At 35.5% G+C, this 15,926-nt stretch overlaps 1 protein-coding gene across 1 annotated transcript in view; it reads left to right on the plus strand.

Annotated features, from left to right (window-relative positions):
- Nucleotides 1–2,600: 2,600 nt before the first annotated feature.
- LOC123563773 (uncharacterized) overlaps nucleotides 2,601–15,926 on the plus strand; it is a gene marked incomplete at its 3' end in the record, with an annotated part of 38,469 nt that continues 25,143 nt past the window's right edge. The window contains 5 exon segments of the mRNA XM_045356784.2: nucleotides 2,601–2,731; nucleotides 12,834–13,053; nucleotides 13,373–13,636; nucleotides 14,295–14,554; nucleotides 14,838–14,988. Coding sequence (XP_045212719.2) covers nucleotides 12,960–13,053; nucleotides 13,373–13,636; nucleotides 14,295–14,554; nucleotides 14,838–14,988 — 769 coding nt within the window.

Consider the following 15,926-nt stretch of genomic DNA (forward strand, 5'->3'; position numbering starts at 1 on the left):
AAAAAAAACGTGAAATATCTGTTTGTAACATAAAATGCCCATCTCATGTACGACACATGTATATACAATATTGGGAATGGCTATTTTTCCAAATTTCTAAAATGTAACCTGTCTTACTGTAACATGGTAAAATGGGTCTTCCTGAAAGCCATAGAATGGCTTAATGTTTATTATGCTATTTTGCATGATTTGTTCAATGATCACTTTTCAAGGCAAAAATATGTTCTTCATGATAAGTTAAATATTGAAGACACATAAATTCTGTGAAATATCAACTTAATTTTGTTTTTAATATTAAACGGTAAAAAACAGAAATTGATTTGAAACCCGTGGCACTTTCCGTTACAAAGGCTTACCCGAAGCCATCTTTTCGCGTAACCGACATCCCTAAGCTTGATATTGGTTGTACGGCAAACACAAAATTCAGAAAATTGAGCGATAATAATATTTACTATCTGAAAAAAGAAACAAAAAAAACTTCTTTATAAATCTATGAAGGACATATTTAATTACGAACAACTAATTATAAAATGTCCTGCTTTTTGAAGACCTCTATATTGTAACTGTGGTCGTTTAAGGATTACGAGACTGCTTTTAAATTACTTCTTTATTTTGTATCAACTTCAGTGAAATTGTTTTCATATTAAAGTTTTACCTCGTATCTTTCGATGCTTAATGAAAAATAATATGACGTCAAGTCATCTACTTTCATAGTTTTTTGGGGTTTTTCTAGCTGTACTATGAAAACTCAAAACTGTAGATTACTCATTTCCTTTTTTACAGCTCACACCATAGATACGTTTTATGCTATGAAATCAAGTGGTAAACAAGCATTTGAAGCAAATAATTTGCCGTTAGCCAATGTTTGGTACAGTGCAGCATTGAAGATCTTTCAGTTAAACCCGAGACAAAATATACCAGCCCAAATAGCCAATGAACATCATATTATACTGTGCAATAGATCGCTGGTTCTCTATAAACAAGGGTTTTATCAGAATGCAGAGGAAGACGCTTTAGCTGCAATAGCAGTTTCTCCACGTTATTTAAAGGTGAGAGGCTACCTTTTCTTTGTGAATATTTGAGCAGATCATATAACGAAAATATCATTTCAAATGAATATTCCTCCACTGATTGACAACAGTTTAAGACTTCTTTCAAGTTAATTTTAAAAGCATCAAGCTGTGTAACGATTTTTCTTTTTGTGAATCTAGTATTCCTTTTATATTCCTGCCAAACAGGACGCTAGTCATCTTTATAGCCCAAGAGGCTCTAGGGTCATGGCCTTTGAATTACTAAATTTTTTGAAAATCGATAGTGATCGCTCTCTGACTTGAGCAATTCTTTTTCAATGTTCATCAAATTTTGTCACGATGTTTGTCTGCATAATATCATCATCAAGAACGGCTAACAGATGTATCCTCTAAGTCTGGAATTATGACCCTTAAAATATTCAGTTACGATAATCGCCAATACTTACTTTCTGTCTTTAGCAGTTCTTATCCAATGTTCAACAAACTAGATCACAAAGTAAATGGGTATATTTAATGGCCGAGTTTGATAATCAGCCGGTTCTTGAGTTACGGCCCTTGAATTAAATTTTTGATAATTTACAGTGTTCACTTCAGCAGTACTTATCAAATGCTCACCAGACTTGGTCACAATGTTTATGGATATAACAGGACTTGTTCCATAACCAGCCGGGTACCCTATGTCACCACTGAGTACAGGCCCTTGAATTACTTAAAATTACAAAAACAGGCTGTGTCTACTTGAGCAGTTTTTTTCCAGTATGCGCTAAACTTAGTTATAACTTTTGCAGGGAATATATTTGCCCAGTTTGCTAACCACCCTTATTGAAAACTGAAGAGATTTTTGCTCAATAAGTACAATAATTTAAAAGAAAAACGGAGATATTAGTTTTGTGTGTTTATGATCTATCACTGTGAGAGTTAATTCAAGAAGGCTAGTTTATTTAAACTTGTAATGTGTATCTTTATTACCTGAAATACCAAAAGCAATGATACAAATATTCAAACTGGTAACACCAATACAAAAATATCATTTTAATCATTAAGTTTAAGAATAACAGCTAAGTTCTGGAAGTGCGTTTAATGAATATTTACAGAGTCGGACTATAAACTGTTGACTTAAATATACACAATGCCTTAAAGTCTATATTTGTTTTAGGGATACTGGAGAGCTAGTCAGTCGATTTTAGCTAGATCCCGCAATAATTCTGATCTTGCCATGCCATTCCTCGCGGAGGGCCTAGCATTGACTCTACAAGGACAAGGAAATGAACATGATAAAGTGCATTTTATGACAGAAGTGTGCAAACTTGCCGTAGAAGCCAACATGACAGGTAAACATTATTTTCTTTTGAAACATCAGGTTGCTTATTATGTATTGAAATTATCGTTTATATGTAATGATAGAGTACCATGTAGATGTAATGTCATACCATATAAAGGCACTCTTTTCATGCACATGTATTCGTTCAAAAGTTCTTATCCGTAATAATATATACTATGCGCTGCATACTTATTTCATTTCTAAAAATATTCTTTATAAACTGCACTATGTTTAATACTTCAGATAAGATAAAATCCATACTCTGCAGTCTCCGAGTACCTGCCCCCGAAGACAGCGTTTGGCTCTCAGTTTTAAAGAAGTTATGTGACCAAAACAAGTGGCGAAGTATGGCTATGCTTCTGATACATGATGACTCGAGGTATTAGATGGTTCTTGTTATTGCATTTTAGTTGCAAACTAAATGTGTTTGAAAACAGCATAAATGTAACCAAAATTACATAAATCTACTGTTCATATATTAAGACGAAACGTGCCTTGTCTCAGGGATGGGTAAAGAAATCTTTAATATGAGGAAACCATCTAGATGATTTGCGGAAGGTCGGTACAACCAAAGTAAGTATGTGTTTGAGTCAAACCCAAAACAAATTGTGTCTCCTATGTCTATGTTGTAGATTTCTAATATGAACAATATGTGTAATCTCTACAATACGAACAAGAAATTCGTGGGTTATTTTTGCGAAAACGTAGAAGTTCACAATGCAGTTAAAAACTCCTTCACGAAATGCTACATTTTCTTCAAAAAATACCAACGTAAGCATTGCAATATTTGGTTCAAGTATTTGAAGTACATACACCAACTCTAACACAGTTATGAGTAATGAATGCCTGATTACCTGGTAAATTCTTGAAACCCATCTTTTTGAAACATTGAAAAAATGGCGGATCATGCATGCAGCCATTTTCATATTCATTCTGTCATTGCCATTCTTTTTAATTGTTTGATTATTAAATACCCATTCGCATAGACTAATTAGTACTTTTAAAACTTCTCTATTTGGATTAAAACACAATATAATAGTGTCTTCCCATCTGACTTTCCAGTCAGAAAAGTCCAGTATTTAAATCAAAAATATTTCAGATTTAGTGTGTACATTTTCAGTCGGTCCTTTTTATGTTGAATGTCCAAAACACGAAACAAAACGAAACAATTTGTTGATTGAAAATCATAACGGCAGTGGTAAAAAATTTATTAGATATTGTCCAGTAGCAGAATACAATTTATACACAAGATAGATTGTCAGAATAATTTGTATGTTTTATATACTGATAACGTAACACATTGACTCCCTGAGGCCGATATCGTAACATACCTGCTGCGGCGGGATAAGAATACCACCTGACGTCGAAGAACATTATCTAACCTTATCATAATCACACTCGCGTGCAGTCAGTTGAAAACATGCAGGGGACATTTATTAACTTTGGTGAAAATTAAAATATACTTACAAAGTACTCGAAGTTTGAACAAATATTTTTTATATCAAATTTCGTCCGTAGCTTATATCCAAACAGAACAAAATTTTCACTAAACAATTTTAACACACCTATTGCGTTTAATAGATATTTGAACATTAAATTCTAATAAATAGAAATGCATCACTGAATATTTACATCAGCATTACATAAATTTACACCCGTTTTTGTGTGAATATCAGTGGTTTATTTTGATGTATAATCTATTTCTGAACATGTACACAAATGTAGTGTGTCACGCGCTGAGACAGTTAAGTTGTAATATTTACATCCATCTTTGAATAATTATTAAATTTACAAACATGCGTTTATTTACATATTCTTTTTTTTTTTTTTTTTTTTTTTTTTTGTATTTTATGAAACATGCTTCGTTGTGTTATTTTTATCTATTTGTATCGTATGTGATGTAAGTGTACCAATATTTTAGCCTTCTAAATTTAACATTTTCCGACCATTCATTTGTCTGATAATGGAATCGCATCGAATCATCATCCGACGGAACTGATATTTCAGAATCAGCATGATAATAAATAAATATTTTCTTCATTTTAAGAAAGATCTCTGGCCGACGACATTATTTTACTCTTTTGAAATACAGTATGAACGAACACAACGGAGATCGTGTTTTTATTTCATTTACATTACCGCACAGTTACAGACATTTATTTTAACAAGGGGACTGATTATTAGCACAACTAGTAGTTATTACAGCAAAAAAAACCAGTATGCAAAGTATTTTTGCTTTTGTTAAGATTATGAAAAATTAACAAGTACTTATCGCAATTATCATGATCTCGGTGCCGCGACTATACTCGTCAATCGCCGTCCTGGGGAGTCCTGATAACGCGCGTATAGTCGCATATCGACGCAACAGGGGTAGAAAATATAACGCCTATAGTCGCATTTCGGCCCCAGGGAGTTAAGCACAGATAGTGCTTGACTCCCTTTCTATGCTATCATTGCAATAATGATTGTTGAATTGCTGTTAATACTTAGCTTTGAAAGAGCATGAGCTGGAATTGCTTAAAATAAAGGCTAATGATGCTGAGCACTTGAGCAGTAAAACATTGCGGCCAAGGCTACCGAAGTTTGAGGAAAGTAAGGATGATATGGATACATACCTCGAGCGATTTGAACGGTTTGCAAAAAGCCAAGGATGGAAAGAAGAGACATGGGCTCTGAGCCTCAGCTGATTACTAACAGGAAAAGGCCTGGACGTATATACAAGAATGCCTCCAGACCAAGCAAATGACTATACTGCATTGAAGAAAGCAGTTCTGAAGCGTTATCAGTTAACAGAGGAAGGTTTTAGATTGAAGTTCAGGGAATGCAAGCCAGATCGTGGTGAAACTATTTTTCAGTTCATGGCAAGGCTGTACAGGTATTCCAGTCGATGGACAGAAATGGCAGAAGTTTGCAATACGTTTGAAATGCTAAAAGACCTTATGATCAGAGAACAGTTCATCCAAACATGTTCCACAGATCTTGCTTTGTTCTTAAAGGAAAGAGTTGCAAAATCGAGAGCTGGGATCACACAGTTAGCAGAACAGTACATTGAAGCGCATGGTGGTACTATAACCTCAAACAGGGTTTTGAAAAATAATTCCTCATCCAATAGGCCACCACAACGTCTAAGTATGACACCTTCATCTCAGCCCCAACAACGAGAAAGGCCAGCTTTTAAAAAGCCTGTATGTTTTATATGCAACAAGGAAGGTCATATAGCTAGAGAATGCAGAGACCTATCCAAGAGAAAAATAAGCGGTGCTGCTTTAGCTAGTAGGGGATCCTATGAGGAAAGACAGAGAAATAGGCATGGAACGCAATATTCTACACCTATAGATTGGAGAAAGGAAGGCCAAGTGCAGAAAGACAGACAGTCGGATGACAAAAAAGTTGCAGCCTCAGTTATAGCAATATCATTAGATGACGAAATGTTAAAAGACTGCATAGAAGATGGACGACTTATGTTAGCACATGGAAGATCCATTTCGGTTATAGCAAGCACCTGTACCATTGATTCAACAAACGGCGAAAGGAACTTGATATTGAAGAAAGGATATATAGGTGATAAAGAAGTTCAGGTTTTGAGAGATACAGGGTGTGAGCTGGCGGCTGTCAGGAAAGATTTCGTATCAGAGAATCAAATGTTAGATAAGAAGTATTTTATGGCTGCAATTGGTGGACGTACAAGGATAGTTCCTTCAGCAAGAATACAGGTTGATACACCATATTTTACAGGAAAAGTTGAAGCCATGGTTTTGACAACTTTGATCTGCGACTTAGTTATAGGAAATATAAAAGGGGCTTCTGATAGACCAGACATTAACTGGAGTAGTGACGGCAAACAGTCTTCATCAAAATAAAATATTGTTGCAGCTGTCGTAACAAGAGCACAGGCTGAGAAAGAGAAACAGTCAATAAAGCCATTAAAGGTTGCCGAAGCCAAACAGGATGAACTTAATGTCGAACGTTTAAAAAAAGCTCAGAAGGAGGACAATACCTTAGGAAAGCTGTGGACGTGTGCCTCTAATAAGAAGAAAATGAAGACAAAGTGTGGTTTTACATTTATGTACGAAGTTAAGAAAGATGTATTGTATAGAACCTTCGAAGAAAATAGAGGCAGTATTATCAAAGAGATAAAGCAGATTGTAGTTCCAACTCAGTTCAGAAAAAGGGTTATGTCTTTAGCTCATGAATCAATAGTTGGAGGACACCTATCAATAAGAAAGACAGTTGATAGGATACAAACAAGTTTTTACTGGCCTGGCTTAACTAGTGATGTCACAAGGTTTTGTAGGTCGTGTGATGTCAGAAAATGATCGCAAAAGGAAAAGTTAGAAAGGTTCCATTTGGAGATATGCCAATAATGGAGACACCATTTCATCACGTGGCTGTGGATTTAATAGGACCTATTGCTCCTGTTTCAGAAAACGGAAATCGGTATATTCTTACCGAGGTCGACTATGCCACAAGATACCCTGAGGCAGTTGCATTACCTAGGATTGAGACAGAACGGGTAGCTGAAGCTTTGTTAGATATATTTTCTAGAGTAGGATTTCCATCCGAAATCCTGAGTGACAGAGGAAGTCAGTTTACCTCAAAGCTGATGGAAGAAGTTTGTAGGCTGATCAGTCTGAAACAAATGTTAACAACTCCGTATAACCCAAAGTGCAATGGTTTTTGTGAGCGTATGAATGGTATTTTAAAGAGTATGTTAAAAAAGATGTCAGGAAAAACCAAAAGACTGGGATAGATATTTGTCAGCCGTATTGTTTGCATATCGAGAGGTTCCACAGGCAAGTACCGGATTCTTACCATTTGAACTATGGTAGGACAGTCAGAGGACCTATGCAAGTACTTAAAGAACTTTGGACTGAAGCTGAAACACCAGAAACAAGAAACACATATGAATATGTATTAGACTTACGGAATCGGCTGGAGGAAACATGTAAGGTAGCTAGAGAAAGTCTTCATGCAGCACAAGAAACGTACAAACACCATTACGACAAGAGTGCCAGAAACAGAAATTTAAAGGTCGGGGATAAGGTGCTGTTACTTTTGCCAACTAATCACAATAAGTTGATGCTTCAGTGGAAAGGGCCATACGAAGTAGTTGATGTGGTCAATAAAATGGATTTTAAAGTAAAGGTCGGTGACAAAATAAGGCTTTACCATATCAATTTACTCAAAAAGTATGAGAAAAGACAAGATACTTTTGCAGGAAGTGTCGCCGTGATCGAGGCCGATGTTAGTACAGAGACAGGGGTAGTTGATGACGAAAATTTGCTCGATTTTGTCAGAATAGGAGGGTCGGAAACATATAAAGATGTAAAAATCAATCCTCCAAAGACCAAATAACTCAAATAAAATCTCTTGTGAAACAATATCAAGAAATTTTCACAGAAAGTCCTGGAACTACAAATCTCGCAGAACATAAGGTCGAGCTTACCACCACAGAACCTGTTAGTTTGTTTGTTTGTTTTGGGTTTAACGCCGTTTTTCAACAGTATTTCAGTCATGTAACGGCGGGCAGTTAACCTAATCAGTGTTCCTGGATTCTCTACCAGTACAAACCTGTTCTCCGCAAGTAACTGCCAACTTCCCCACATGAATTATCAGAGGTGGAGGACTAATGATTTCAGACATAATGTCGTTTATCAAATAGTCACGGAGAACATACGCCTCGCCCGAGGATCGAACTCGCGACCCCGCGATCCGTAGACCAACGCTCTTACCTACTGAGCTAAGCGGGCGGGCAGAACCTGTTAGAGTCAGACAATACCCCATACCATATGCAAAACGAAATGAGGTTAACCAAGAGGTTCAACACATGATGAAGGCTGGTATCATCGAGTCTGCCACCTCTGCATACAACTCCCCTATCGTTATGGTAAAAAAGAAAGACAATACAAACAGATTTTGTATCGATTTTAGACGTTTGAATTCTGTAACGAAATTTGATACAGATCCAATGGGAAATGATGAAGATATCCGGTCAAAACTTCATGGAGATAAGTTCTTCACAAAATTAGACCTCAGCAAAGGTTACTGGCAGATTCCTGTCGAGAAGCAATCTAGGCACTTGGCAGCATTCACAACATCTGAGGGAAGTTTTCAGTTTCGGAAAATGCCTTTTGGTATGATCAATTCAGGTGCTACATTTAATAAAATGATGCGAAAATTATTGACAGGATGCAAACATGCTCACAATTACGTGGACGGTATTTTAGGTCACACAATGACATGGGACACACATATGTCAATGTTACAAGACATTTTTATGAGAGTTAGGGATGCAAAGCTTACATTAAGACCATCAAAGTGTCTCATAGGATATAGTAATATTTCATTCACTGGACATAAAGTTGGAAACGATCAGTTGAAAATGGAAGATGATAAACTAGATCGCATATGGAATGCTGACGAACCTAAGACTAAGAGACAAGTACGGAACTTCCTTGGTCTAACAGGATATTACAAAAAATTCATAGCATCATACTCCGAAGTTGCAGCACCCCTGACCGACTTGATCAAGAAAGGTAAGCCTAATAACGTCGTATGGGAAGAACAACATGCCAAAGCTTTTAATACTTTGAAAACCTTGCTTACACAAGCACCTATTCTACGGTTGCCAGACTTTTCACGGCATTTTATATTACAGTGTGATGCTTCAGATACTGGTGTTGGAGCAGCACTGCTTCAGAGGTATGAAGATGGACAATTTCCTGTAGCTTATGCCAGTAAGAAATTGCTCCAAAGAGAGAAAAATTATTCGGTAATTGAAAGAGAATGTTTATCAATAGTATTTGGAGTTAAGAAGTTTCAAAAGTATTTGTACGGCAATGAGTTTATCCTTCAGACTGATCATGCCCCATTGATTATATACAGAAATGTAAAGTAGAAAGTTCGAGAATTATGAGATGGGCATTGTTTTTGCAGTGTTACAGATTCAAGATAGAATCTATTAAAGGCACAGAAAATGTATGTGCTGATTATTTAAGCAGACAATAAAGGATTATATGTGTTAGGTGTAACAGATACTTAAAAACAATCAAGAAATAGTAAAAAGAAAAAGAGATTTGTTTACGAATTATTCTTCTTGTTTATGAAAAACCTAAAGTATTTTCTTGAGAAGGGGGCTATTTGTCAGAATAATTTGTATGTTTGATATACTGATAACGTAACACATTAAGCACAGATAGTGCTTGACTCCCTTTCTATGCTATCATTGCTATAATTATTGTTGAATTGCTGTTAATAATAGAATTTGGGTCATTTGTGGCTGATTTGGGTTCATTATGTGGATGGCTGGGTCCCAGCTTCGCACATTATGTCATTTACAAAAGTTAAAGGGAACCAGATATTTGATAGAGCAAATACTCGTTGTAAAACGTTATGTTTAAATTTGGACCAATCAGAAACAAGTTCTAAAAATAGCACATCTGCTGGGGTATAAATAGGAAGATGGATGATAGAGAGCTCATTCGGTATCCAGCGGTTGAAGAAGACACATCGAGGATTCAACTAATAATTTATCCCAGTACCTTGAGAAGGAGACTATTGCAGTTACCCTGTCAGGGCGGATAAATTATTAAAAAGAAGAAGACTAAAGAAGAGTAGCAGAATTTCGATAAGGTTTCGAGCTATAGGGCCAGCTTAAGGGTAATTGAATGCTATAGACGATAGCATATATAGGCTGAGCATCGGGAAGCTAAGACAGAGACCCAGAGTTAGGTAATCTACTGAGATAGTAGGAGAGTTCCAGCTTATAGACGGTTCAGCATTATTGGCGAAGTACAGCCAAGGCATCGGGGATATATGGTATATGGTATATATGGTAGTTGAATGCTACATATGATAGCATATAGGCGCTGAACATCCAGGAGTCAGGGCAATCTTATGGAGTTTGAGAGGACAGAGGCCGAGCATCTATGCGATAGGACTCGTATGTTGTTGATTCAAAGACCTTGTCTGACGGGAACGTCATTAAGGTTTAGGAGTATATCACCAAAAACACAGAAATATTTTATAAACGAATAACATCGTTACCAATATTTTACTTAACCATTACATGTTCTGCCGTACTGTCCCGTACTGAAAATATTCTGAAAAAGTTGTCCCCCTTTGAAAATGAATGTCATTTGTAAAGAAATAAAAATAAACAATTGCTGAAAACTGTGTTCCACTTAATTATGTAAAATTTCAACATTCGCATGCGATTGCAAATGAATCAAAACTAACATGTGTAACAGTTCTTTGAAAATGGTGAGTTTTTGAAGGCGTTTGACTGCCCGGAAGTGGGTCCCATTTAGGAAGTCTTTTTTTCGGAATTCAATGTTTATTTTAGTATACTGACACTTGTTGTGTTGTTTTTGTAATGATAGAGTGTATATTACTTATATTACTCTACAAAACAAGTGTCAGTATACTGATATTAGCATTGAATTCCGAAAAAAGAACTGTTTAAACAGGCCCCACTTCCAGACAGTCAAGCGCTTTTAAAAACTCACCATTTTCAAGGAACTGTTACACATGTTTGTTTTGATGCATTTGTAATAGCGTGCGAGTGTTGAAATTTCACATAACTAGGTGGAACACAGTTTTCAGCGATTGTTTATTTTTATTTCTTTACAAATGGCATTCATTTTCAAAGGGGGACAACTTTTTCAGAATATTTTCAGTACGGGACAGTACGGCAGAACATGTAATGGTCAGGTAAAATATTGGTAACGATGTTGTTCGTTTATAAAATATTTCTGTGTTTTGGTGGTATACTCCTAAACCTTAAAAAGACCAGTCAAGTATAGAGTCTCCAGCCTATAGGAGTTTGAGGTAATCATTTTTAATTGAAGATTGTTAGTTTGAAACATTTAGTGATTTGCCTGATCCCTGAAATTGTCTAGCACATAATTAAAATCATTTACGAATCATTGGTACACGAATCATTTAGGCAAGGTAGCCAGAGGAAAATTCTATATGTATGAGATATTTGGTCTCACCAGCTATACGTTTTAACAAAGGACATTCTATTTCGTTTGTCAGCTAGTCTAAGACATAGTCACCTTATGGATAGGACCTATTTTATTGTTCAAGATACTAAAGGCGTAGGCACTTCCCTGGGTCATATAACCAGTATCCTGACATAGATATAATAGATAATGAAGTGTTTTTAAGAAACTCATTTTATATTATCATACATGAGCGAAAACAACACAAAATATTTCATGCCAGTTACATTTGCACATGCATAGTTTATTGCAGTTGTTAAATTATTCAACTATGGTTCCAGTTTCTTTCTGAAAAATTAGGTTGACTGATTATATACAAGTAGGTTTTGGTCTAAATCGTAAATGGAAGAAATGAATTCAGTTTATTTGATCTCGCCAACTGCTTAATATACTGATTGGAAAGGCCAACGAAAACGAAGATCTGTTAAGTGAAAATGACAAATTATTTAGATTATATTGACTACAGAATGAATGCCATTTTCTAGAAAAATATGATGACTGTTATATTGTTAATCATATAAAAATTTCATTACATTAACTTAGATAGATAATTCCTGTCAAATATTTATTTATGTGCACAAATGTATCTTACTCATTCCAAACTAAAATATAATGTCATGCCATTGACGTAAGATCTTACTTAAGATCATCATCACCATCATTATTATTACTATTATTATTACTATTATATAAAATTTATATTGCTCCCTTTTCATGACTGACACGTTAAAACGCTTTAAATACATACATATAAATGCGGCCTCTCATGGAAAGTAATGCATATGGTTGAACAATAGACCATCATATAAGAAATTTGATATCGGACAATAATAACATATTGAACCAGTTTGGGTAACTACAAGTATGTACCACTATGTATGTATGAAAAGAGTACATCAACAAACTGCCTATCGTTTGTGTCGATTGCTGTTAATTGATATAATCTGTTAATTCAATTGATCAGCATGATGATTTTAAACTTATTTGTAAGTATTTGCACATTCTAGTGAAAACAATACTTGATTCTTGTCTCAACATGTGATGATATTTGAATTAATACTAGTAGCTACACAACATGTTATTTTTCTAGGCTTAGAACATGTCCCAGTCTCGAGAAATAATAACTTCTCTTCCCTTTCAAATAAAAAGCGTTTTCAATAACTGCAAAGTTTCCATTTTTTATGTTTTCAATTTACTCTTTACTACCTGTTTAAAACAAAATATACAAGAAGATCCTTTGGAAGCTTAGATTACAACCACATAAAGTAATAGCAGATAACATATCTCACGTCTCCTAGCATCGGCGTAAGAAGAATTATATTAGATTTTGATAGGACTCCGTATTTCATAAGGACCAGAAAATTTAACAACAATGAATTGTTGCGTTACGTTACCATAGGTCTAGTAATCGATTAAGTTAAACACATGTGCATATGTAATATCACTAACTATAACGTTAATTTAATATACTTTCAGGGGTGTTCGGCATTCTTTGAATAACCTTGATGTCTCGGAATGGCATTGTGGTAATATCAGTGTTGGAAAACTGTTAAATACACTGTCTGATGACAATATGATACGATGGGGTGAAAGACTTGCCGTATGCTTATAGAGAAAGGAGCTTCTGTTGATACTATAGAGCGGTACACCGGGACACATGCATTACATTATGTTGTTAAGTTGTCCCTCAGAATAGGTAGGTGACCTGGTTCCACAAAATAACTACTAGCCTCCGAAACATGTACCAAGACATAGGACACCTTAACAGTTGTACCGTTGCTTGATATTTGCTCCTTGCTCCAAACACATGCTAGTGCTAACAAGAAATAATCACAGATATTAAGCATGTACAAAAAATAGGTATCATCATCTTGTTGCTATAAAATATTCATTTGTTCTAAGTTCTTAACAAAAGTTCATGCTAATTGCCTTTTATCATATTAACAAAAAAAACTTTTTATAACGTATCTTATTTAAGATCAGAATTTTACCAAAATTCACGCTTATGATTGCAGGCTCAGTGATACTTTTAAGAAGTGTTCTTGTAAACTACAAAGGCAATCTAGAAAAGATTAACATCACAGAAAACGGGAATACAGCTCTCCACATCGTAGTAAAGTCAGCGAAGGCAAATGTAGAAATTTGCGAGGATATTATAACACTGTTGCTTAACTTTAATTGTGATCCTTCTATCAGAGATGATACAAATAAAATACCGATCGACTATGTACATTCTGGAAGCAAACTGTTCTCATTGCTGAAGGGAAATTCAACGTCAGGTACTTAATATGTATAATAGAACACGTTTATCATTTATCAGTTAAACAGAACGCTGTACCATAAGGTAGCATTTAAGACAAACCAATGAAAAAGGTTGTTGGTCTTATTTTTAAAACACCATAACAGTAAACATACAGAAGTATTTTAATTGAATATGTCACAGTTATTCAACAAAGCAGAGTATTTGTATCCTCCACGAATGGAAAAGGTTATTTCACTGCTTCTTCTGTCCGCAGTTCTTGTCCGTAGTATTTCTCAGCAACCACTGTCCGGAATTCATAAGAAGCTTCACTCCGAAGAGGATATATGCATATTGTCTTTGTGTTCTAGGCGGATGAATTTTCATTAATCTATTGCCCTTTGATTATTCAAAAATTTAGCATACCTCATTACCATTTCTTGTCCGTAATATTTGTCAGCAACCACACGCTCGAATTTAGCGACAATTCATAGAAAGCGAAATGATTGTTTGATAAGCAGACTTGTTTTGTCAAAGTCTCTACGTGAGAGACGAAAAGCGCAATATCTTTCACGTCCTAGAATTATGTCTTCATGTTCCAATGCCCAGTCAATGAATTCCGCTTTAGTGCTTTAAATATGCATTTATGATATACTTTGAGGAGCATCTAATCCATCATTTTTACCGATATTTTCTAGGGACTTCAAGTCAACAGCTCGGGGCCAGTTTGGAAGCTTTTAAGACTGAGGGAAACAAAGCAAAACAAGCCAACGACTATACTAAAGCTTTGCAATTGTATGATGAGGCACTCGGCATTGCTCAACAGTCTCCAGAGTTGTACAAAGAAGCCGCTATTTTGTACAGCAATAAATCGAATGTACTGTACCAAATGAATAAATTTGAAGACGCCCTTGCCAATGCTATTGCTGCAATAAACTCTGGCCCTGAATACTCAAAAGTAAATGTATCTTTTTATAAACTTTGTGAAAGTTTGATTAGAAATATACAATATACACTTATGAAAGAAATACATGTTTATTTTTCATTTTTATTGTATTATTGAAAATAGCACGTCGACAAGTACTATTATAATTAACAGGTTGACTGGTAGATTTATGAATGATGGATCTTGCATTAACTTAAAGGCCTTCTTTAACTTAGAATACTTTACCTTTATGGAGTTTATTATCTAGATCTTGTTTATAACGAAATTGCTGAATTGTGAAATTTATTTTTAACAGGGGTATTACCGGACCGGAAAGGCTTTTTTGCGCTTAGGATTTTCAAAGGACGCATTTCATACTTTGATTGAGGGGTGTTTTAAGTCAAAAGACGACAAAGATAAAATAGACCTCCTCACAGAAGCTGCAACAATAATAAACACTCTTTCAAGTAAGACTTTATGTAGGCATTGAAAACTCCCAGAGTGCATGTAAGTACATCTAAAATTTAGAATATGGTAGATGTAGATGCCGACTGGTTTACAAAAGAAAAAATGAATTTAAATCAACTTACCTTACGGACCATATTCCCCCTCCTGTTCAGACTAGATACACTTTCGAAACATAAATGTTAAACCTTTCATATACTGATACAGTGTTTCATGTATGCGGCGACATCGTGAGTTCCAGCCTTTACCTCAGAACATGTCATGTCCCAATTATGCAACAGAACAACATACTTTTTGATAACCTACAAAGTCCATAAACCTTTAACAATTTCTAGGTAACTGAAAAACACAATTTCAATCAAGGTCCAACAATAATACCATTGCCCGCGTGAACCAATGAGTTGGTGTGCTTGTCTAAGCCTGCTGCGAGGGGTTTATGTGTGAACAATTTACAGCATAGAAATGAACCATTTAAGCATATAAAAAATCAGAATCACTGTAATTTGTTTTAGACTATGTTTTTTTTCCCCCATTGTTAAAATAAAATAAAAAAGTCACGTAACTTCAAGTACTGGCTAAAATACATTTTACATAAGCTTTCTACAAATTATTTGTGATATGTGTTTACATATCTGAACATGTAAATGAATACTGAAATAAATCCTATTTAAACTGCCCGCCCGCTTAGCTCAGTAGGTAGAGCGTTGGTCTACGGATCGGGGGGCCGTGAGTTCGATCCCCGGGCGGGGCGTATGTTATCCATGATTATTTGATAAATGACATTGTGTCTGAAATCATTAGTCCTCCACCTCTGATTCATGTGGGGAAGTTGGCAGCTACTTGCGGAGAACAGGTTTGTACTGGTACAGAATCCAGGAACACTGGTTAGGTTAACTGCCCGCCGTTATATGACTGAAATACTGTTGAAAAACGGCGTTAA

The sequence above is a fragment of the Mercenaria mercenaria genome, unplaced genomic scaffold (genome assembly GCF_021730395.1).
Source record: "Mercenaria mercenaria strain notata unplaced genomic scaffold, MADL_Memer_1 contig_1068, whole genome shotgun sequence".
Lineage (NCBI taxonomy): Eukaryota > Metazoa > Mollusca > Bivalvia > Venerida > Veneridae > Mercenaria > Mercenaria mercenaria.